The sequence below is a fragment of the Ornithorhynchus anatinus genome, chromosome 8, assembly GCF_004115215.2.
Source record: "Ornithorhynchus anatinus isolate Pmale09 chromosome 8, mOrnAna1.pri.v4, whole genome shotgun sequence".
In the NCBI taxonomy this organism is placed as follows: domain Eukaryota; kingdom Metazoa; phylum Chordata; class Mammalia; order Monotremata; family Ornithorhynchidae; genus Ornithorhynchus; species Ornithorhynchus anatinus.
Genome location: NC_041735.1, coordinates 18,884,042 through 18,907,796, shown reverse-complemented (window position 1 = coordinate 18,907,796; position 23,755 = coordinate 18,884,042). Strand labels below are relative to the sequence as shown.

Sequence of the window (23,755 nt, the reverse complement as noted above, 5' to 3'; positions counted from 1 at the left end):
CCATCAATTAATTGGTCAATAAATATTTGAGGGCCTACTACATACAGAGCATTGTACTGAGTCTTCGGGAGAGTGCAGTCAAGTTAGAGGACAGGCTCTATAAACTCTCAAGGAGTTTATAGAATTGTAGTGATACAGACACAAAATAATATACAGTTAGTAGGCAAAAGAGAATCGATAGGTATGTGGGTGAATAAATGCGTAAGTCATAGATTATGCAAATCTGTGTGTTCAGAAATGCTACAGGTGGTTGTTAGCATATAAATGTTATTGTACTGAAAAAGGGTTGAGGTGGTAGTTGGAAAGATATGGGCTAGGAAGAAGAAAAATGAATCTGGAGGGAGGCAGAATTTCAGAAGGACGCTGAAGGTGTGAGAGCTGTAATGGTTTTATTGTACTCCCTCAAGCATTTGATAGTGTGCTCCCCACCCAGTAGTTGTTAAATACCACTGAATTATTTATTTTTAGGGAAACATGGCTTTGCTGAAGGAAGGAAGGTCCCATCCTATTGGGCAAATGGAATCATTTTTCTTGAACTAATGGGAAAAATCAGGGCTTGAAATTTCTAATATGCTAAAATGATTTTTAAAAGAAAAAATCAGTTAATTATTCCATCTTCATCAAGGCTACAATGGTGCTAAATATCAATTAGTGGTATTTATTGAATGCTTACTATGTGCAGAACCCTGTTCTAAGCACTTGGGAGAATAAAAGCATAACAGAAGGACCTTACGATCTAGAGGAAGAGACAAATGTTAATATAAATTACGGATATGTACATAAGTGCTTTGGGACTGAAGGTGGGATGATAAAAGTGCTTAAAGGGTACAAGTTCAAGTGCATAGGTGATGCAGAAGGGAGAGGGAGTTGAGGAAAAGAGGGCTCAATCAGGGAAGGGATGTTTGGAGGAGGTGTGATTTTTAATAAGACTTGGAAGATGGGGATTGTTGGTCGTGGGGTGTAAGTGGAGGGGGTGCCAGGCCAGAAGGAGGAAGTAGGGAAAAGGTTGGTAGTGAGAGAGACTGAGGCACAGTGAACAAGCTGGTGCTAGTGGCTGGGCTGAAATAGAGAATCAACAAGGTAAGATAGGAGGGGGCGATCTAATCGAGTGCTTTATGGCCAATTATAAGGAGTTTCTGTTTGATGCTGAATCGGATGGGCAACCCGCAGAAGGTTCCTGTGGGAATAAGGGAGGTATCTAGTCTCTGTTTTAGATAAAAATACCTGGGCAGCAGTGTGAAGTCTGGACTGGAGTGGGAAGGGACAGAATGCACAGAGGTCAGCAAGGAAGCTGATGCAGTAGTCAAGGTTTGGGGTATGATAGGTGCTTGGATCAGCATAGTACTAGTTTGGATGGAGGAGAATCCCAGGTCTCTGGTGCACGGTGGGGAGGGGGTAGAAGGAGGGCAACAAAGGGTCTGGCATCCCCTCCCCCTAGCTACTTTGTGGTGGAACAGACAGAAGGAGGGAGGGCTGAAGAGAGAATGTAACTTTCTTGAATCCTACATCCCTGATCCTCTGATTTCCCTCAGGGCTAAACTAGTCTTTTGCATCTGAAAACTTTTTGTGAAATCCCTCTTTGCAGGGGAATTTTCTTTCATTGGCCTTTTAAATCATCTTGGAAGTCAGTAAAAGGCTAATCTTGGGCAGGGGAAACCGGAGAAGTAGCATGATGTAGTGGATAGAACTCAGGACTGGGAGTCAGAAGGTCATGGCTTCTAATCCCATCTCTGTCACTTGCCTGCTCTGTGACCTTGGGGAATTTACTTCATTTTTCTGGGCCTTAGTTACCTCATATGTAAAATGGGGATTGAGACCTTGAACCCTCTGTGGAACAAGGACTGTGTCCAACGTGATTTGCTGGTATCCACCCCAACGCTTAGTACAGTACCTGACGCATAGTAAGTGCTGAACAAATACCATGATGATGATGATTATTATTAAAATATGTGATGAACAAAGTTTTTTTATATAGTATAGAAAAAAATGCAAAATGCATCGTCCCTTTTAAATGAAGTATGCCACCTCTGGTTTTTCCTAATTGAAGCAGAGCAAAAAGTTGGCCATGTTGACGCTAAGATGCTCCATCAAATGGCCCTATTCATGTTGAGGTTCAACATTAGAACAATAAGGACGACTGACAATCTTGATCCTCTGCTTAAGGACATACCATTACCAGAACAGAAAGTTACTTATAAATCTCTCTCTGCCTTTCACTCTTGTCCCAAGGTATAGTGACCTTTTTGTCCACATCATTGACATCACAGCAGTTATAGAGAAAAGCCCTCATTTTAGTGAAAAGGCTCTTGAAGCTGTAGATGAAATCTCTGTGTGTATTACTGTCAGGAATGTCAGCCTGTTATCAGGAATGAAATATTATTGTTCCACCCTGGTCTCAGACATTGTTCAGTTACACTTTAATTTACACAGATGCCCTGAAAAACTCAGCAGCTTTTAAGGCTCAGAGCTGTGTGCAGATTTAATTGCCTGACCCAAGTGCCAGGAGTAGCCTAAAAGTCTCCACTGAGTACAATGAACAGATTTTGATTTCTAGTATGAAGTCACAAAAAGCGATAAAGCAAAATGCCTCTTCATCTTGTCCTTTTGTGGATGAATGCTTACCCTCTTATCTTCTAAAGAAACTTGATGATTTCTCTTGTATTAATTCATCACCAGAAATGGTAGAAGCTTTTGGCGAAAGAAGCCTTGATTTAATCTTCCATCTGGATGGATACATCCGCTTGCAGGGCGAGAGGTACTATTGTCCCTCTTGTTGCTTTGGGGCTTTGGCGGAGGGGAAGTGTATATCGAGTCTTTGACATTTCAGAGGAACAATTTGTCTTGATGGTTCATCCTCAGAAATGTCAAGCTGAAGGAGGTGACCTGGCCCCCTCACCCAAAATATCAACATGCCAAGTGGGCACAAGCTGTGACAGTCTTTCAGAGATACTCTTCTTACTGCTGCTTGAGTCGAACCAAGAGGTCTCACCATTGTTGGAGCTATTTAACCCATGGGTTTGGAAACTTCTGCCCCTCCTGACACTTCCAAAATATCGGCAGGTCTCTTGAGTGTCCAGGACACTCACAAGTCTATTGGCTTTCACCAGGACTCACTCACCTTGGTGATTTTTTATTTCTAACCTACTTCATCAGCATCACCCTTGATGGATTTCAGATTGTTCCAAATTACTCCCTAACATTTCCCAGAACTTGGGCTGTAATGGCCCTTGATTAGCTATTAACCTTAAAATTAGATATACCTCTGCTTTTCCACCCTAGATGATCTCTGCTCCTTTATTCAGCCATCTGTTTTTCCCTGTCCTGTTTCCTGAATTGTCTGGTGGATTAAGCAAAGTAAAGCCAGGCTTGATATAGTATTTCCTCTTCTACCTCCTTCCTTCCCTCTCTTCCTGGGATTAAACCTGTCCCCTTTCGCCTCAATAATGAAATGGCTTGTAATCAAATGGCTTCCTTGTGAAGGCGTACAAGTCCGTATTTACCCAGTTAGCAATAATTTCAGGGGTATTCTGCTTTTCCTTCATTTTTGTTTACAAATCCTCACAACAACTCTGTCATTTGGGTTAGCTGTGGTATTAAGTGCTTACTATGTGTAAAGGTTTACTGTGGAAACGAATAGATCAGAGTTTGATTTGGTATTGATATTGAAACCCAGAGAGAGTGATACAGTTTATCAATGGCATTAATCTCTTATGTGTGCAGAGTACTACTAAGCAAAGTGGAGTCAGTAGACGTGATCCCTACCCTCTTGAAACTTACAATCTAGTGAGAGATACAGTCATTAAATTAAATTACAAGTAGGGAGGAAGCAACAGCGTATAAGCATATGTACATAAGTGCAATGGGGGTCAGGGAAATCGCAAAATGCTTAAGGGATACAAAGTTAAGCCCACAGTTGATGCAGAATAGAGGAAAAACGGTGGGGAGAGATGAGTGGTGCTCTGTTAAACCCTTATAGGCACTGTTCTAAGCATTGGGATAGGTAAAAGTTAATCAGGACAGAAGCTATCCATAACCCCCATGGAACTTACAGTCTAAGTAGAAGGTATTGAATCTCCATTTTTAGTTGAGGAAACTGAGGCACAGAGAAGTTAAATGACTTTCCCAAGGTAACACAGCAGGCAATAGGCAGAGCTGGAATTAGAACCCAGTCTTCTGACTTCCAGGCCCATGCTCTTGCCTCTAGGCCATTATTTTAATAGGGCTTTTGAAGATGGAAAGAGTGTTTTTTTTTGGCTATGAAGGGGGAGAGAGTTCTGGGACAGGGGAGGATTTGAGCAAGGGGCCAATGGTGTGAAAGCTGAGACCGTTTGTCAGAGGAGCGAAGTGTGCTGGTTGGATTGTAGTGGGAGAGAAATGAAAGCTCTGATTTATGGGGAAAGATATCATGCTGCCCCCTCATCCCCACCACCTAAAGTGCTTCTTTCTTGGTCTCAGATACTGCCTTGGCATCTTTGTCCCTTCAATAAATGGTAACTGGATTTTATGTAAAACCCTAGTCAACTGGGATTTTATGGGGATGTATGTAAAACCTTAGTTAACTGGGATTTTGTGGGGAAGGATGTAGTACTAGAGTAATTGTCAGCTTCAAGCATTTGTTGGGTGCCTACAACGTTGCTTCCAGTTGTGTCTCTCTCCCCTGCTCTCGGAAATACATAGCATTTCCACTTAAGGGCAATTTGAGAAATAATATGAGCGCATTCACCCAAATGGACAGCTTAGTGATTGATGCTGCCCCAGAAGTCTTCTGTCAGGACCCAGAAATCTCCAGTTCCCCAAATGGAAATGTTACCTCTGAAGGCTATAATTCCCTCACAATCCTGAAGGAAGCCAAGCCTATCACTCGTCCACTTGGGGGGGAAAAAACCCTATATCATCTGTGCTATGAGAGGATGTTTAACCTGCAGAGGACACTGGGTTTTCATTCCATTGCATGACTGTTCCAGAGTAAGTTAAATAACCCATAGAAAACTGAAAGGGGTGAGGAAAAAATGAGTCTATTCTGACTAGTGTGGTTTAGATGAGGCCTGTTAGGAGGAAACTTAAGCAACAAGGATACGTTTTCCTGAAGTAAACAAAATATCTGAAATGGTGTTCTTCCAGGAACAATCTTTTGCTGGGCAGACTCTCAGACTTACAACTCTGTTGGGCAGAGTTCTCATTAGAGAAATGAGAGCAGAATCAGTTTCCCATAGAGATATTGATGGCATCCAGCACCCCAAAAGGCAGATTAGCTACATACATATCAGTTGGCCCTGGGACCAGTGAGGGGGAGTTTAGGAATTGGCCAAGAACTAACGCCCACATGATTTTCCAGCGATTGCAGCTGGCTCTCTTTCGGTCCACAACTGAACTCCCATCTCTTCACTGCAGCAGGCCAAGCCAGTGGCCCTTCTATTTGGGAATTCAACTAGGCCTGGCCTTTCCTTTGGAGTGGACAGTTGCCACTAGCCATCTTAATAATAAGAATAGCACTCATTAAGTCATTACTCTGTGCCAGGCACCGTTCTAAACACTGGGGTAGATACAAGGTAATCAGGTTGGACACAGTCCCTGTCCCACATGGGACTCACATCTTAATCCCATTTTTAGGGATGAGGTACTGGAGGCACAGAGAAGTGAAGTGGTTTGCCCAAGGTCACACAGCACCCATGTGGTAGATTCAGGATTTGAACCCATGTCCTCTGACTTCCAAACCCGTGCTCTTTCCAACAGACCTTGCTGCTAGGCTCCTCTCCATGATGCCACCTGAAGGTTTTTGTGTGCTTGCAATTGACTGTTGTTGATTAGAAGATAACACATCCCTTCTTCGACCACCTTTCTTATCCTGAGTTACCTTAGACCTCTCGATTTTCCAACTGTCCTCAAAATGGATATCCCGAATGTAAATAGCAAAAGCAGAGGGCTGGAGGATGGCAAGGTAGAGGCAGAAGTAACTTCTGCCTGGGGCTGTTCTTTTTAGGTAATAAAGGAGAAATGCTGCCAAGTTTGAATTCAGGCCTATTTGGTCTCTTTCCTGGCTGCTTTTTTAATTTACCACAGGGAGATCTAATTGTAGAGAGAGAAAAAGGCCTGATCAGGCCAACAGAAATTCTGAATGTGCAGAGCTATTTTGGAACCACCTGGGTATGCCAGGGGATTATGTGTGTTCATCTCATTCACCTGGGTCAGCCCCCATTGCACCCACTCCAAACAGCAGTGCCAGTCACCCCACCTCAGGCAAGATGCAAGGCCAATCCTGCTTTACAATCTGGGTCAGGCATTCCTATTCCTAGCCTTGTGTCTCTCTTTTTTCTTTCTTTTTTTTTTTTTGGTAACCTATTTCACAGGAGAATATGAAAATAAATTGTTAAAATTAGAAACCAAAAGAGAGAGAAGAATTGACAGAAGGAGAGAAATCTCACAATTCCAGAGAACAACGAGGCCATTAGGGTCACCTGCATGGAATCCTAACTCTTGATAGCCTTCATCAAAACTGTCTCTGACAAATTTAGGAAAGGGTGATTTGTTTACTTTGTTTACTTACTTTACTTAGAAACAGCGTGGCTTAGTGGAAAGAGCACCGGCTTGGGAATCAGAGGTCTTGGGTGCTAATCCCAGCTCTGCCACTTGTCTGCTGTGTGACCTTGGGCAATTCACTAACTTCTCTGTGCCTCAGTTCCCTCATCTGTAATAGAGATAGCATAAGCCTGCTTCTTTAGCTTTCACTGGAAGTGACCAGTCTCCATTTAATAACCTTTCACTCTGCTCCTCTCTTAGCCTTCTGGAAGCACACAAGCCTGAAGCACGTGGAAACCCCAAACAAGCACCTTTTGGCTCAATCAGATCTTCAGTACTAAATCGTGATTTGCCATCATATGAGCCCTCCTCTTCCAAGTAAGAATAGAGTGGTCGACAGCCTGTGCCGACAGGAAGGCATTTACTCCATTTTGAAAGGCAGCCAGGTCTGAGGTGGAGTGTGTGGCCAGTCTTTGAAAGGCTTGTGGCGACACTACCTTAGTGAGGGCGATGACATTTAGAGAATCATATTGAATTTACTCCAATCCAGGGGTCAAAAATACTTCCCTGTGAAGTTTTTGTTCCCTACTTTTGCACCCAAGACTGTTTCTTTCCCTCAGGAGTAATTGGGCATTGCACCCATCCTAATACTTTCTCCTGCTGAGTTGCCTATCTAAATTCAAAATAATTTGATCCCCAAATCTCTGGTGTTTTCTCCTTCAACTAGTAATAGCAGTTGTAAAGGTATCAGTAAGCACTTAGGTGTGAAGCACCAGCTAAGCAGGGAATTAAATACAAGTTAAAAGGCCCAGTCCTTACTGTAGACTATAAACTCCTTGCGTGCAGGGATTGCATCTTCCAACTCTGTACTTTCCCAAGTGCTTATTACAGCACTCTGCAAACAGTAGGTCCTAAATAAATACCATTAGCTAAATGATAGTCCCAGTCCCTCACCCTTAGAGCAATAGCAAAGCACAGCAAAGTACAAAATCAGTGCTTCAGATTAGCAGTGTAAATTAGGGAAACAGTGTGGCCTAGTGGAAAAAGCACAGGCCTGGTAGTCAGAAGATCTGGGTTCTAATCCTGACAATGCCACCTGTCTGCTGTGTCACCCTGGGCTACATCACTTAACCTGTCTGTGTCTCAGTTTCCTTTTCTGGAAAACTGGGGATTTGATTCCTGATCTCCCTTCTCCCTAGACTGTGAGCAACATGAGGTAACATGGCCAGTGCTCAATCTCCTTATATTCAATCTACCCCAGGACTTAGCACATATCAAGCACTTAACAAATACCAAAATTACTATTTTTCTACCCACATACCCACACCTCCCTGACTGTCTGAAGACTGTTGGACGTCTGCGATGTTGAGGTCTGCGATGTTGAGGCAAACGAAGAGAAACATTTCTGTTTGAGTCCGTGTGTGCTAGAGGAACTGGTGCCCACTGCCCTTGAAGGCACATTTCCAGCCAGTCTGGGTGACTGTTACCAGCTACACCCTTGAGGCTCACACTCCCAGGTCTAATGGGAAATTTGATGTTTTTGCCCTGGGGGGAGGATGCAGAAAGGCTTCATGGGTTTGATGAGCAGAAACTTAATTAAATGTCGATACAGTGATGGCAACTCCAAGACTCACCTTAGCTGTCCATGTCCTCTGCTGGTTCTCCGTCCTCTGAACCCTGAGCAAACGTGGGTAGAGACACCCCCAAGGGATCAGCATGAAAATCTGAAAAGTTGGAAAACCCAGCGTTCGAGTGGTGACAGCAGAGGCTCTGAGGCATTAAATGTTTCTCTGCATCTCAGCATTTTACTGACAGACACCCACTCTGTTCAGGCCCAGTGATCAGATCAACATTTCCCAAATGCTACCAGCAGATCTAATTTCAGCAGATTCTTTTGGAGAAGCAGCGTGGCTCAGTGGAAAGAGCACGGGCTTTGGAGTCAGGGCTCATGAGTTCGAATACCAGCTCTGCCACTTGGCTGTGTGACTGTGGGCAAGTCACTTAACTTCTCTGTGCCTCAGTTCCCTCATCTGTAAAATGGGGATTAAGACTGTGAGCCCCACGTGGGACAACCTGATTCCCCTATGTCTACCCCAGCGCTTAGAACAGTGCTCGGCACATAGTAAGCGCTTAACAAATACCAACATTATTATTATTATTATTATTATTTTGGATACTGTCCCTTTCATTAGAGGCTCAGATCAGCATTGTCCAGCACCAGTAACATGGCCAACTGCTCTTCCACTTCCCTCCTTTGAACATCTTTACCCAACCTGCTCCTTCCTTTCACCTTCCTGCTTGATGTGCCACAACTATATAACCCAGGGGGTGAGTTAGCTTGTCCACAGGGAAAGATGAAAGCTTTAACAAGAGCTGAATATCAGACCTTTCTCTCTGCCTTGATCTTCTTCAAGTGAGATCAACTCCGGACTTCTGCTGCAGAGGTATGGAAATTCATTCCCTCTGGGAACGCTGCAGTGTTTTTTCAGTTCCTGACCACTTGTAGCGACCTATAGTCAAAAGCTTATGTGTAGAGATGGGTGAGTCATCAGGTGTTGGACCTTGATGGGTAATCGGGCTGGCGATTAAAACTCCTGGCCAAGGTTGGACTACCTCACCCGGAAGACTGGGATAGTTTGTGAGATGCCCGATTTCTGGAAAGAATTTCTTGGGTTGAAGCTCTTGGGGAGCTGGAGCATTAAGAATGCATGGCCCCACTTTGGGAGGAGCAATTGGGACCAGCCAAGAGGTGCTGCCATTCCTCACTCCTTTGAGGGAATGATGGATACTGCCCCACAACCCTCTGGTGTCATGTAGAGTAATAATAACTGTGGTATCTGTTAGGTGCTTATTATGTGCCAGGCACTGTACTAAGTGCTGGGGTGAATACAAGTAAGTCGGGTTGGACAGAGTCCCTGTCCCAAGTGGGACTCACAGTCTCAATCCCCATTTTACAGATGAGATAACTGAGGCAGAGAGAAGTGAAGTGATTTGCCCAAGGTCACACAGCAGACAGATGGTGGAGCTGGGATTAGAACCCATGACCTTCTCACTCCCAGGCCTAATCCACTTAGTCTCCACAGAACTGCACCTTCTGGGGTTTTTGCATGGGTTCTAATCCTGACTCTGCCACTTCTCTGCTGTGTGACCTTGGGCAAGTCACTTCACTTCTGTGCCTGTTACCTCATTTGTAAAATGGAGTTTGAGACTGTGAGCCCCACATGGGACGGGGGCTGTGTCCAACCCGATTTGCTTGTATCCACCCCAGTACTTAGTATAGTGCCTAGCACAGAGTAATGCTTAATAAATACCACTATTATTATTATTATTATACAGTATTGCTCTCTTTTCCATTGTAGCAAGGAGGGGCACTGGATTGGAAGGCTCTGAAGAGGCCTCTGGACAGTGACCTAGGTGACTTATGGAGGAACACTCCTAGCAGCAAGTCTTTCTGCAGTGCTGCATAAAGGCCCGATTGCTGAACCAAAGTCAGCCAAGGCTCCCAGTCACCATTCTGGCAATGTGTGTTTCTAGTGAATGGCTTTGCACATCTCTGCAGATGCCGTTTTTTAGGCCCCTTTTCCAGAAGCATTTACTAGTACTGTCCTCACCTTAGACAATATAGAGAAGATGAGCTAGTCCCCAGAGCCGGCACTCCTGTTTCTGCCCAGGTTATGGAGGCGGCAGTACAGATCTTGCACTCCTGCCGCTGATAATGTCCAGGTTGAAGTGGCGTGGCCACTGGCTGTGCTTCCTCTGTGGCCCCCCAGCCAGACCGTGATGACTGTTGTTTGTTCAGCAAGTCACAGATATATGTGCATAGCTGGCACTCTCAGACTCGTAACAACCATTTGTTGCCCCTTCCCAAATGCTTAATACAGTGCTCTGTACACAGTGAGCACTGAATACCATTGATTGCTCTCCCTTTCCATCCTTCCACCCCCACATAGAAGATGATGCTTTTCTTTGTCGGTTTGCAACTACTTCTGTGCTTGACCCGCTCACTGGCTGATGAACAAGCACCTATCAGCCTTCCGTATTTTTCCCCCCTTTCAGGTACAGCAGTTCAGACCTTACCTAAATATCATCACCTTAGTCTCTTGGGACCATGAACGACTTTGCCACAATTCTCCTTTCATTTTTTTTAAGGACCAGATCCCTGGACTTTTTTAACCAGCTTTTTAAAAGCTGCGTTGAATGCATTCATTCCTGGGACCTTGTATAATAACAGAAAAACCAATGAGTCAAATTGTTCCCAAATTGCCCTAGAAAAAAGGACCAAATCTTAAAAATCTAATGGCACTGCAATTTTTGTTGGTGCGTGTGTGTGTGTGTGTCTATGTATGTAAAAGAGATATGCAGTAACTGGTGGTAGTATCTAGTTGGAAGGGAGTCAAACGGAGTATCCAATAGGCTAGAAAACATAAGATATTCTAGGGCTTCACCTCCATGATATGTGGCAGAGATAGAGGCATATTTTAATGGGTTTTATGAAGTGTGGTGGACTTTGTTATATGTCTTAGACTGCTGTGAGGAAATTCATTTTAGTGGAGTTGTTTGAGGCAATTTTGACTTGCTGTGAGCTGATTGAAAACCTTTACCAGATGCCCAGGCTTTCTAATTGCCCAAAATTTCATTATAACTCAGGACAATTGAATTAGTAGTTATGTGCCATCCTTCTAGAGACCAGAATCCAAAGCCTAGCTAAATGCCAACAGGGGCAACAGGATAGAGAGGTAGTGGTTACATAACTGTCGCAGGGCTAAGGGAAATGTGGTGGCCTTAACCAAAAATGCCATACATCTGTGGCACAGTCATGATCCCTCCCCTCCCCTGTCTCTGCCCTATGGGTACAGAAGCAGCATGGCTCAGTGGAAAGAGCATGGCCTTGGGAGTCAGAGGTCATGGGTTCCAATCCCGGCTCCACCTCTTAGCAGCTGTGTGACTTCTCTGTGCCTCACCTCATCTGTAAAATGAGGATTAAGAATGTGAGCCCCACGTGGTACAACCTGATGATCTTGTATCTCCCCCAGCACTTAGAACACTGCTTGGCCCATAATAAGCAGCTAACAAATAATATAATCACTATATTATTATTATGTGTGTGAGACAAAGACCTAGAGTATTGCATCCTCCTCGTCAGTGTTTCTTCACACTTGGGAGCATAGAGTGGGGAAAAGGATGAAGCCATGTGGCAAACAGACCTCTTTGCCCATTTCTCTCTGCCAGGGGACAGGAGAAAAGGAGAGTAGGAGTGAGGGTTCAGGCATGAATATAGACATGGCACTGTGTGCTGGCAAGACAATATGCCTGCATGGGAAATCTGACCCAGTTTAGCTAATGGTATTTGGAAAACTCATCATCTCAAAGAAATTTATTGACACTGATATAAATAATGGCTACAATTTGTTCCTACAGAAGGTAGTCTCTTCTTGAATACTATCTTGAATTTATACAGTACTTTTATTTTCCAAAGCACTTTATCATTAATTATTTCATTTGTCCTCAAAACATCCTCATGGGGAATGCAGTGGCAGGGATTATCATCTGCATTTTATGCACGCACATTAATAAATTAAGGAACTTATTCAAGGTCTTTCAGAAGGATTTAAACCAGGTCTCGTGATTTCCAGACCTGCTCATTATTTCCACTCAACTCTGTCCACTACCCTTCCCTCTCCACTTCAGTTGCGAATTCACAGAGGCCACTAGCCCAACCTGGAACCATCCACAGTAGATGTTTTGAAACTAGTTAGAGATGTATACAGATAGAGTTTTGGTTCTATATTGTACCTGACATTTGCTCCTGTTTCTTTGAACTGTAACTCTCTCCTTCTGGGCTGCCTGGAATGTTGATAATTCTGGGGTCTTGGAAGGTGGTCAAAACCAGGGAAAACTTGTCTTAAAAGGGCAATCTCATGTTAAGTGGCTCTAGTTAGAAAGTATTCCTTTTGGAGAAGTTTAAGAGGTGCAAATAAAATTGCTTCATTTTATTCTGTTTTTCAGATTCTTATTAGTCTTCTCCTGCCTGGTGTTGTCTGTCTTCTCTACCATCAAGGAGTATGAGAAGAGTTCAGAGGGAGCCCTTTACATTCTGGTGAGTCAGTGATTTCAAATAGAAATACCCAGAAGCTGATGTGAAAGTCCATTGGAAGTAGGTGGATTGCATCTTTTAAAAGACAGTCAATGAGACTGACCACTCAAGTTCCCTGGGAGAATCCGGGGGGCGGGGGGTGGGGGTTTCTAAAGAACTTAAAAATTAGTACTGCAAGCCTTTTTTTAGCCATTACCACGGTGTTCTTCTCCAGTATGCTCCCTACATATAATATGGAGATTCGCTTTTTAAAAGACAAACCACAGAGAGAATGGCTCAGAGAACCGAACCAGAATATGAAACATTCATTAAAGGGCATTTAAACCTTTCAAGGCAGGAAAACATTTTACAAATACTAATATGAGAGAGATTAAGGAGAGGTATTTGGTGAGTTTTACAAAGACTCCGTCTTCTGGGTTTAAACAAAATCATGAGTGGTGGGGGAATCGGAGAGAAATGGATCCTAATTAATCTGGAACTGTCTGGCTTTAGGAATAGCTAACGCAGCCGTTCGTCTTTGTAGAGGGGCTAGTATGGTTTAGGTGACTGATCTTCACATTCCTTAAGCCTCCACTAGCTTTCATTTCTGTTAATCAGTGAGTCCATGCATTTATGGAATTCAGAGGCTGGAGCCAGAGGTAAAATGGCAAAGTGAGAATTACCCCTTCAAATTCATTTTTCACCATTATTAACATGGGAGGGGATGAGGCCAGGTACCGATTCTTAGTCACTCAGAGCCAGTCCTGCTTCAGTGACAAAGCAGAGAGAGGGATACCATGGTAACCGGGATTTAATTGTTTTTTCTTTAATGTTCAGATAAAACTCTAACCCCAAATTCTTAGGTAAGAAAAGAACAGATTCTGAAATGAATTTAATAATCTCCACTATCATGGGGTTGGAAAATTTCCAGCTTTCTCCATGATGAAGTGCCTTCTGTGAAATAATGCGATTTGGATGTTAGAGAAATAAAGGGCAGAGTGCTCCGTTTTCAGCATTGCAGTGGATGGTTAGAGACTACAGCAGGCAATCCAGCCTGATGGAGAGCAGGCGAGGGCTTCCTCTCCTTGAGCAAAGGCTTGGGAAAAGTTGGGAAACCAAGGAGTAGACGAGAAAACTGACAAGACTCTCCAAGTAGCAAATGCAGTAGTGCAGCAAGGAAGTATCTGCACCTCCTCCCGACACTTGGAAAGGATTGTTAGTTGCAGACCGGTCTTGCGTCAGTTTAGAAAACAAAGAACAATATGATATACACATTGTGCTCTCATGAACACTATCAAACGGTACCTCCTTTTTTTTAATGTGTATTTAAGTGCTTTATATGTGCCAGGCACTGTATTAAGCACTGGGTTAGGCACAAGCTAATCAAGTTGGACACAGTCCTTCCCCCACATGCGGCCCACAATCTTAATCCCCTTTTTCCAGATGAGGTAAATGAGGCCCAGAGAAGAGAAGTGAGCAAAGATCCCTCCATCGATGTGCTTTATTCTTAACTTCCCCCTCATTGGCTTGTCCCTTTTTTCTGACTCTGCACCTCTTCACTGGTGATTTCCAGGCACTTCCCAGTTTGTAAATTGGTGTTAAAGTCACCTAATTTCTCTCCCCTATCACCGTCCCAGATGCAGCAAGATTCTCCACTTAACATTAGAGAGCCCTGATTCCCATTCAGGTCTTTTGCATTTCATGCAGCTCATGCCTAAAATAAAATTTCTTCTTTAATCTGTGAGTATCAAACTGACTGGTTCGTCATGTTTGCAAGTTTCAAAGGCTTGTTTTTACAAACAGAAAATCTGACCTTTAGCACTGCACCCACAGATCTGCAGTGGGGATGGAGTGGGGAGGACTCATTAGCGTGTAGGAGAAAATAGGGCTTTTGAATGAGCAAATTGCATTGTTAGGGAAACAGTGACCTGATTTCCATGCATACATAGCTATCTTGGATATTGAAATGAGCAGGTTTGGCAAGCATTGTGCTTATGCAATCAGAAGTGCGAATGAAGGTCACTATGGAGGTTCTGGGGGGAGTCAGAACTGCCAATCATCGGTGCGTACACAATGTGCTTGGACAATTTCACATGCTTTACGACTTTGGCCTCTGTCCCTTTTGTTCTTTCACTTCCTACACACAGGAAGATTGGACTCTCAGAAGTTTTTACTTTCAAAGCAAAGAGGGAGACCTATTTAGCTGCTAGTGAGGATCTTTTGGTGAAGCTTCAGCTGTTACCTCAAAGCCATGGAGATACCATGAAAGTTGTTAGGAGTGTTGGAGCTGTTCACAGTCACTTGCTGGGTATTTTGAGTCAATTAAAAAGGCTGATGCTTTGAGGGTTGACCCATCAGAGTCCTGAGACCCAGTGGGTTGCAATGAGCTCAACTTGGAGCAACAGAGAGGATAGTTAAATGCTGAAATGAACTCCTAAAGGAGACTGGGCATCACCATCTTTGGAAAGTTTAAGAATAGAAATTCCCTCAAGCAGTGGTATTTATTGAGCACTTTATCTGTACAAAGCATTGTACTAAGAACTTGAGAGAGTACAATAGAGTAAGTAAACATGATGCCTGCCCTCAAGGGGCTTGCAATCCCTCTTTACTACTAATCTCTTTTGGGTGGTTTAGGCTTTATCTTCCTAGATGCAACCATCTGAAGCAGATACCCTTTTGAGATTTCCAGCTGTATTATTCCTTGATTCATCTACATTATGGTGGTATCAAAATAGTTTTTCTGGTCTTTGACTTTTTGAGCGATACTATTTACCTGTTTTTCCAGGAATCTAGGTTCCTCCTTTCCTTTGTTTTGTGCTTTTTCCAGGGCACTTGTGAAATACTTCCATATTGTAAAATCTTCTGGCCTCTTAAACTCTATAAGTAATCGATAATAGTATTTGAGTGACTGGTATGTACAAAACATGGAACTAAGCACTTGAGAAACTACAGTAGAGTTAGAGGGCATCATTCCTGGCCTCAAGAGCTTACAGTCTAACTGGGTAAACAGACATAAAATAATTTATAGATTAGAAGAGAATGTTTGAGTAGAGGCTTAAATAATAGAGCATGCGACTCTGTATGTACAGAAGTGTTATCGGTGGTTTTGAGTGCATAAGGGCATAGTTAGCACAGAATAGCTGAGGTGGAAGTAGTGAGGGTATGATAATACTTGTATTTTTTAAGTGCTTACTATGTGCTAAGCACTGTTCTAAATGCTGGGGTAGATTAGATAAGATATCACATGGAGCTCACAGGTCTAAGTAGGAGGGAAAACAGGCAATGAATTCCCATTTTGTAGATGAGAGAACTGCCACGTAAACAAGTTGAATGATTTGCCCAGTGTCATACAGCAGGTATGTGGGGAAGCCAGGATTAGCTCTCCCAAAACTAATACCTCAGAGTTTTTTTCAAAGAGATCAAAAGTAGGTAGCTAGTTAGTATCTGGAAAGGTTGATGATTAAGGGGTAAAAGCTGCACTCAGATTGGAAAAGGAGATATCTCTGTCTTAAGCAAGGAATTAGAGGAGGTGTTCCAACCTTAGTAGGTCAGAGGAAGAGGATCATTATGTAGTAAAGACACATGTAGATTTAGAATAAACTAATTACAAATGAATAACCAAGACTAGCTGGTAACTACCCAAGAGTTCTGAGGGAATTTGGAAGGAAACTCCTGGCCAGAATATCTAACATCATTCCAAATGGTTCCCTTATTGGAGCACTGGCAGATCACCCAGGTGATTCCCATTAGAATAAGGCTCTAGATGTGACTCTGAGAATTATAGACCAACAAGCCTTACTTCCATATGTGGCAAACTGGAAGAAACTATAATTCAGTATTTGACCAGTTGTCATTTAGACAAACACAATTTGGGGGGGGAAGAGACTGCATTTTGTAAGTGAAAATCACATCTTGCTAACCTGATGAAGAACATTTTTTCTGGTATTTGTTGATGATTATGATATTTGTTAATCACTTACTATGTATCAAACACTGTTCTAAGCACTGGGGTTTATAGAAGTTTATCAGGATGAACACAGTCCCTGTCCCACTCATGAGGCTCATATTCTAAATTTCCCTGACACTAGTCTGGGGAAAAGACAACAGACTTTTTGTAAATGGACATTACACCTTGTTAACCTGATAGGGAGTTTTGAAAGAGTCAACAAGGCTGTGGATAGATGGGGGGAAGCCCATGAATGAAGTCTATTTAGATTCTTAAAAGGTCTTTAACAAGCATCATCTTTGACTTGTTTTTAAAAGAGGAATTGTCTCTGGATTGGAGGGAACATTCTGTTGTGGATATAAACCTGGCTAAAAGTTAGGAATAAAAGAGTAGGGATCAGTAGCCAATTTTCTGTTGGAACAATGTAAACAGGGGTTTGGGGATGGTGTTTCTTTAACATATTCATAAATCACCTGGAAGAAGGAGATTTGCAGATGAGATTATGTTATTCAGGATGGTGAAATATGCCACCCTGATGGGGATAAGTTCCAGGAAAATCTCTGAAAACTAATTGAGTGGGCAGAAAAGTGACGGGTAAATGTCAGTGTGAGTGAGGGTTAAGTAATGCACCGAAGGAAGAATCATCTAAATTACAACCACATGATGGTGGATCCTGAGCTATCAGTCACGATTTCTGGAAGCAGATCTTGGAGTCCTTGTTGACTGTTCTCTTAGATCATTGGTCTAATGTATAGCAATAGTAAAAACAGCTTGTTATTACGCTGGGAAAGGCATCAAACAGAAAATACTTTAAAGAGATGTTGTCCATCTGTCCTTGGAATATAGCATGAAATTCAGTTAACTTCATCCTAAGGAAAGTAAAATTGGCCTGAAACAGATTAAGAGAAGAACAACTAAGTTGTCCAGATATGTAAGCACTTTCCATTCAAAGGCAGATGGAAAATGTTCTTTTCGTTATGGAAAACAAAGGAGGTCTTGATGGGGGTGTTATATCAAGGGTACACCACCATGAATAATAATGACTGTAGCATTTGTTAAATGCTACTTCGTGCCAAGCGCTACTGAGGATTGAGTAGATACAAGAATATCAGGTTGGACACAACACAATCTCTGTCCTACATGGGACTCACAGCCCATGAACAAGTACTGAGCCCCATTTTGCAAATAAGGAAACTGAGGTACAGAGAAATCAAATGACTTGCCCAAGGTCGCACACAGGGAAGTGGTAGAATCCCAAGCCCATGCACTTTCTACTTGCCAGGAAAGATATATGGACAAGATCCTGCTCTGCCCATGTACTTTGCTGGTTGTGGGTTTTTATTTTTCTTTTTTTTTTTGCCACGTGTCCTATCCATGCCTAACTCTTCTGTGTTCCTCCCAGGAAATCATCACCATTGTGGTCTTCGGTGTCGAGTATTTTGTGAGGATCTGGGCTGCTGGCTGCTGCTGCCGTTATCGGGGCTGGAGGGGGAGGTTAAAATTTGCTCGCAAGCCCTTCTGCGTGATTGGTAAGGATTTCCCCAGAGTGGGTGACTGTATAGGAAAGGAGGTTGCTGAGGCATGTGTTACCTTATGGTAGAATGTTTGGGGAACAGATGTCGGTGTGTGTGGCAGCGGGGCTGGAGGGTTGTGGGGGGCAGGCAGGCAGAGAAAATCTTCAGGGATCTCCTTCCCCTTCCATCTCTCACTCTCGAAGCGGGGAGTGCCTGAAAACTTGCTTCCTCCCACAGCTTGGCCTCCTTTTCAGTGCTAGAACTGTGAACACAATTCCATTGTTAAGATGCCTGAGTTCCATAAGATCTTGTGCTTTGAGAAGGGAAAACTAAAGTGAGGATTTGGGAATAGGAGTTCAGAATAGAGAGTTTGTTTTATGAATAATTAAGATCTGTAGATAATATTGGACCACCTCTTAAAACCCCCTGAAGCCTTTGAAAGAAAGAGATCGAGACCTCTATGTAGAACCAGGAAGCAGCAGCACAAAATAGAGCTGATCCTGGAGAATGCTTTTTGTATGAGGCTCAGATTTCTTCTAAGGTTTTGCTCCATCTTACCAACTAGTAACATACCGCCTCAGTGAGGATAGAAAGGAGGCAGTGGAGAAGGACTGGGGAGGAGGAGGAGATGGACGATGAATTGAAAGTGTCTTTTAAAATCCTTAGACCAAAATCCATGGAAGCAGGAGGGCCCAGAGAGTTTTTAGTCTCACAGGTTTTGTCCATCTTCCTCTCTACAGACATCATGGTGTTGATTGCTTCCATCGCCGTATTGGCTGCTGGTTCCCAGGGAAATGTCTTTGCCACATCAGCACTCCGGAGCTTGCGGTTCCTGCAGATATTGCGCATGATTCGGATGGACCGGAGAGGAGGTACCTGGAAACTTCTTGGGTCTGTGGTGTATGCCCACAGCAAGGTGAGTCCTGACTGTCAAGCCAGAGCAAGTGAAGGAATCCCGAGAAAAGTGCCGAGGTGTTATTGCTTACCCCAGAGTGTTCATTTTGTGGGTGTCAAGCACTGTTGTAAGCACTGTACCTTTCTCAGCAAAAATCCAGTTAGTGATTTAAAGGCCTCTTAAAGATACTAGGTAACTAAGTTATGACAACGTTCCAGAGATACTGGGTTAGTACCGAGTTGCTATGGTTTCGATTAAGGCCAATTTTATTTCTTAACAATGAGTTTATTCTCCCGGGAGAGATTAAAGCTCAGGAAAATCTCTTCAATCCATGGAGGCGCTCTCCTTTGTGGGTTTGAACACTTTTATGGGGGAAAAAAGGGGAGGTTCATGGCTATCCCCATGTAGCAGGGCACAGAACCATCCAGTGCATGACTGACTTCTCACTTGGGCTATGATGCCCAATGCTTAGTTTAGTTTTTTTTTTTAAGGCCGCAAGTGTATGGCTCAGTCAGGGGTGCAGTAATCTGGGAGGCTGCTGCCTCAGGTAGTGGGAGTCCCCCAAGGGAATGCACCCTGACTCTGCCATTCCCCTATTTCAGGAAATGCTTCTGAGATTTTAATAACAGGTCCCTGAAATATAGACCTTTTCGTAAAAAAAAAAAATGATGGTATTCATTAAGCACTTACTATATGTCAGGTACTGGGCAAATAAAGTTAATCAGGCCAGAAGCAGTCCCTGTCCCACATGGGATTCACAGTGTAAATAGAAGGGAAAACAGATATTTAATCTCCACTTTACAGTTGAGGAAACTGAGGCAAAGAGAAGTTAACTTGCCCAAGGTCTCACAGCAGGTAAGTGGCAGATCTGGGATTAGAACCCAGGGCTTCTGACCCCCAAACGTGTGCCTTATCCATTAGATAATGTTGCTTCCTTATGGTTGATGTGGTTGAGCATAGTTGATGTGACCCCCAAATTGGAGAACAGCCTTATCTGCCCAGAGTTCTGTGAGGCACCTTCCACTGGGAGTGGATGCCCTGAGGAAACTGCAACAGGGACCCATCCAAGCCTAATGACTGAGCCTCTAAAAGAGCACCGAGTTAGCACGGGTGATTTCTACTTCCCGCTCAGCAGACTAAGTCCCCAGGCTGGATTGGACATGGAACAAGTAACTCACATAATTTCTTCCAGAGGGAAAAATCAATTTTGGGCCTAACAAGTGTTACTTATTTTGTAGATTAAAGCAAAATGCATCATCTTTAAATTATTTTGAGTTTTCTCTTACCTCAAACGAACCCAACCTGCACTCTTGTAACAATAACAGTTGTATTTGTTAAGTGCTTACTGTGTGAGTACTGTACTAAATACTGAGGTATATACAGCATGGCATAGTGAATAGAGCATGGACCGGGGAGTAAGAAGGTCATTGGTTCTAGTCCCACCTCCCCCACTTGTCTGCTGTGTGACCTTGGGCAAGTCACTTCACTTCTCTGGGCCTCATTCACCTCATCTGTAAAATGGGAATTAAAAACTGTGAGACCCCCAGAGGACAGGGACTGTGTCCATCATGATTAGCTAGTATCCACACTAGCGCTTAGCACAATGTGTGACGCACAGTAGTGCTTAGCAAATACCAGAATTATTATCATTATTAGTATACAAGATAATCAGCTCAGACACAGTCCCTGAACCTGGTCAGGCTCACAGCCTGAGTAGGAGGGAGAACAGGTATTGAATCCCCATTTTATAGATGAGGAAATTGAGGATCAGATCAGTTGAGTGACTTGGCCAAGGTGACTCAGCAGAGCTGGGATTAGAATCCAGGTCCTTTGAGTCCCACACCCTTGGTCTTTGCACTGCAGCCTAATTTTTGAGTCAATTTACCCTGCAGATCCCCAAGGCCATTAACTCACTAGAGTCACTATGCTATTGCTCTAACGGTAGGTTTTCTTGCAATGATTTCTATGTCTCAGGTGACTGTTCTGGACACCTGTTGCTCTCTGGTGTTTAGGAAAATGTACACCAAAGGAAGACTTACATGTTCCTCTGTCCATTTAGTAAATTCATAAGCTAAGCTTTATGCTCTGTTATCCTCAGCCTTCCCACATTTCTCCACAGATTTCCAAAATGTAGGTTTGTCAGCAGCAAAATTTTCCAAATTAGTTTCCGTGTCTTTCTTCTCCTTTAAATCAGCCAAACAATAGGTAGCCCATTGTGAATTCTATTCACTATTTTCCTTTCTACATTCTGTGGAGCAATCAGTCATTGTAATTTGCTTCCCTATTACTTAACCTTGTTTATAAGTTTTCCACAGTAGTGTGACTCAAAACTGAAATAGGTATTGAAGGCAGCCTGTGAAGTCTCCTTCCCTGGAGAGCTATTGGCTCAGGGCAAACACCTACACCTGCCTGGAAAGATTTAATCGTATGTTAGCCAGATTCAAGGGATGAGGTTAAATGACCTCTGGGAGTTTCTTTTATCCTCATAATTCTATGAATGACTTTGAATCCTATTCATTCTAACATAACTATTATATTTCTTAGATCATCTTAAATTTTGTTTTCTTAACATTTGGTAACTCTACCTTAAGAAGGAGGGGAACTGTGATAGCTGGTCCTTTAGGATAGTATGATAGCTTTTCTGGGGAGTTTGTCTGAATGCAGATACTCTCAGCAGTCTCACAGAGATCACTGGATAATTGGAAAGCATGTAAAAAAAAATCCTATGATCCTGGGGTCATTGATTTTAGTCAGAAACCAAAATTATGCTTAGGTAAAGGTAAGTGAAATCCTCTCCAGACTTAATGAGGAAAGAGTTATTGCAATAGCTGGATCTGAATTCACATAGAGTAGAAATGCAAGAAAGCCCCAAGTAGAGGGCTACCTTTTTGTTTGATTTTGCTGCAGGTGCTGATTTAGTATCTCCAGATGTGCGTGCCATCCTGGCTTCCTGGCCTGTTTCTTCTGAGAAACCAAGACAGGTTTCAAGCATCCAAATGGGCATTTTCAGAGAGAGCGAGGGGTGATGGGACTGATATTCTGCCCACCATGGCAGAGAACCATGCAATCCTGTGGGGCATTGTGAACTGTGACATTCTGGGCAGACACAGATAATTGGAGAATAAATCCCTGTCAGGGGTGGGGGTTGTCTTTGGGAATACGGAGCCTTGGCTAGGTCAGGGGCTGTGAGGACTTGTCTGCTCTCACCTCCACACCGGTTGCTGTGCAAGTGTCCTTGGGAAGCAAAAGTTTAGGAGTCCATCTATGATGACCAACCCACTGTTCGATCTCTTTCCTACTCTCCAGGAGTTGGTGACTGCGTGGTATATTGGTTTTCTCTGCCTCATCCTGGCCTCTTTCCTGGTATACTTGGCAGAGAAGGGAGAAAATGAGCACTTCGATACCTATGCGGATGCCCTGTGGTGGGGCCTGGTGAGTACTTCTCTTGTCTCTTACTGAAATGCAACATCATCCTCCACTGCTGGAGAGAGGAGTTGATCTGGTTCAATCAATCAATGGTATCTATTGAGTGCTTACTGCCTGCAAAGCACTGAACTAAGAACTTGGGAAAGTATAGTACAATGAAGTTGGTAAACTTGATCCCTGCCCATCCAGAGCTTACAGTCTACATGATATGGCATTTAGCCCTACTAATTTTTCATCATACTTCCTCTTGCACCATTTTACCTCCCTACATGATGATGAGGAGGAGGATAAAAACAATAATAATTATGATTTTATTAAGTGGGGACTCTTGCCAAACACTAGGCTAGAAGAAAAACAGATTGGACAATATACCACATGGGGCTCTGTGAAGATGATAGTGATCTATATTTGTTAAGCAATTATAGTATGTAAAGCTCTGCAGTAAATGCTGGGAAAGTACAAGAAAATCAAATAGAGTTCAGATCCTTGGTAGGATCTCTAGCAATCATGGTCGAGTTAACAATCTAAGTGGAATATTTAGATTTTTCAACTTTGTAAATGCAAACTTGGCTCCTGATGATATAATGGCACTTGAGTGCTTACTATGTGCCAAGCACTGTACTAAGCGCTGGGGTGGATACAAGCAAATCAAGTTGGACACAGTCCCTGTCCAATTTGGGGCTCAGTCTCAATCCCCATTTTACAGATGAGGTAACTAACGCAAAGAGAAATGAAGTGACTTGCCCAAGGTCACACAGAAGACAAGTGGCGGAGCTGAGATTAGAACCCATGACCTTCGAACTCCCAGACCCATGCTCTATCCACTGGCAATGCTTTGGAAGGGAGGGAGTAGTCTGTCCAGGCAGCTGCTGACTCCCCAGTCAATCAATGGTTTTGATTTAGCACTTACTATTTGCAGAGCACTGTACCAAGTGTTTGGGAGAGTACAATACTATAGAATGTTTCCTGCCCATAGTGAATTTACACTCTAGAGAGGGAGGCAGACATTAATATGAATAAATGTCATTTATAATAGTTTAAATGCCACCAAAGCACCATTTATGTGTGAGCCCTGGGTCACAAGAAATCTCAAATTTGTTAGAAAATTGCAACACTTCACTGTTTTGTCATGTGTGAAACAGAAAAAATGCTCCAGACCTGTCTCCTAGGCGAGAGGGGAAATTTGGCTGGTGTTTTTGAAAATGTTGATTCTAATTGTAACAAGAACTTCAGATAGTCAATCATTTCTGAGCCTCCTTCAGTTGTTTTAGTCCTTCATTTCCCCTACCCCTACACTTGTCTTCTGTTTCATTTTAGAAATCTGTGGGGAATTTTTAGTTCAATTTCCAACCAAATTAGATACAACAACCAAAGAAAATTTACTG

General features: G+C 43.1%; 1 protein-coding gene across 14 annotated transcripts in view; it reads left to right on the top strand.

Annotated features, from left to right (window-relative positions):
* Positions 1 to 23,755, top strand: part of KCNQ2 (potassium voltage-gated channel subfamily Q member 2) — a 115,147-nt gene that overhangs the window by 32,672 nt on the left and 58,720 nt on the right. For all 14 annotated transcript variants that reach the window (XM_029070393.2, XM_029070390.2, XM_039912804.1 and 11 more), the window contains exons 2-5: positions 12,523 to 12,613; positions 17,938 to 18,064; positions 18,790 to 18,965; positions 22,251 to 22,376. In XM_029070393.2, coding sequence (XP_028926226.1) covers positions 12,523 to 12,613; positions 17,938 to 18,064; positions 18,790 to 18,965; positions 22,251 to 22,376 — 520 coding nt within the window. The remainder of the gene's footprint in view (positions 1 to 12,522; positions 12,614 to 17,937; positions 18,065 to 18,789; positions 18,966 to 22,250; positions 22,377 to 23,755) is intronic.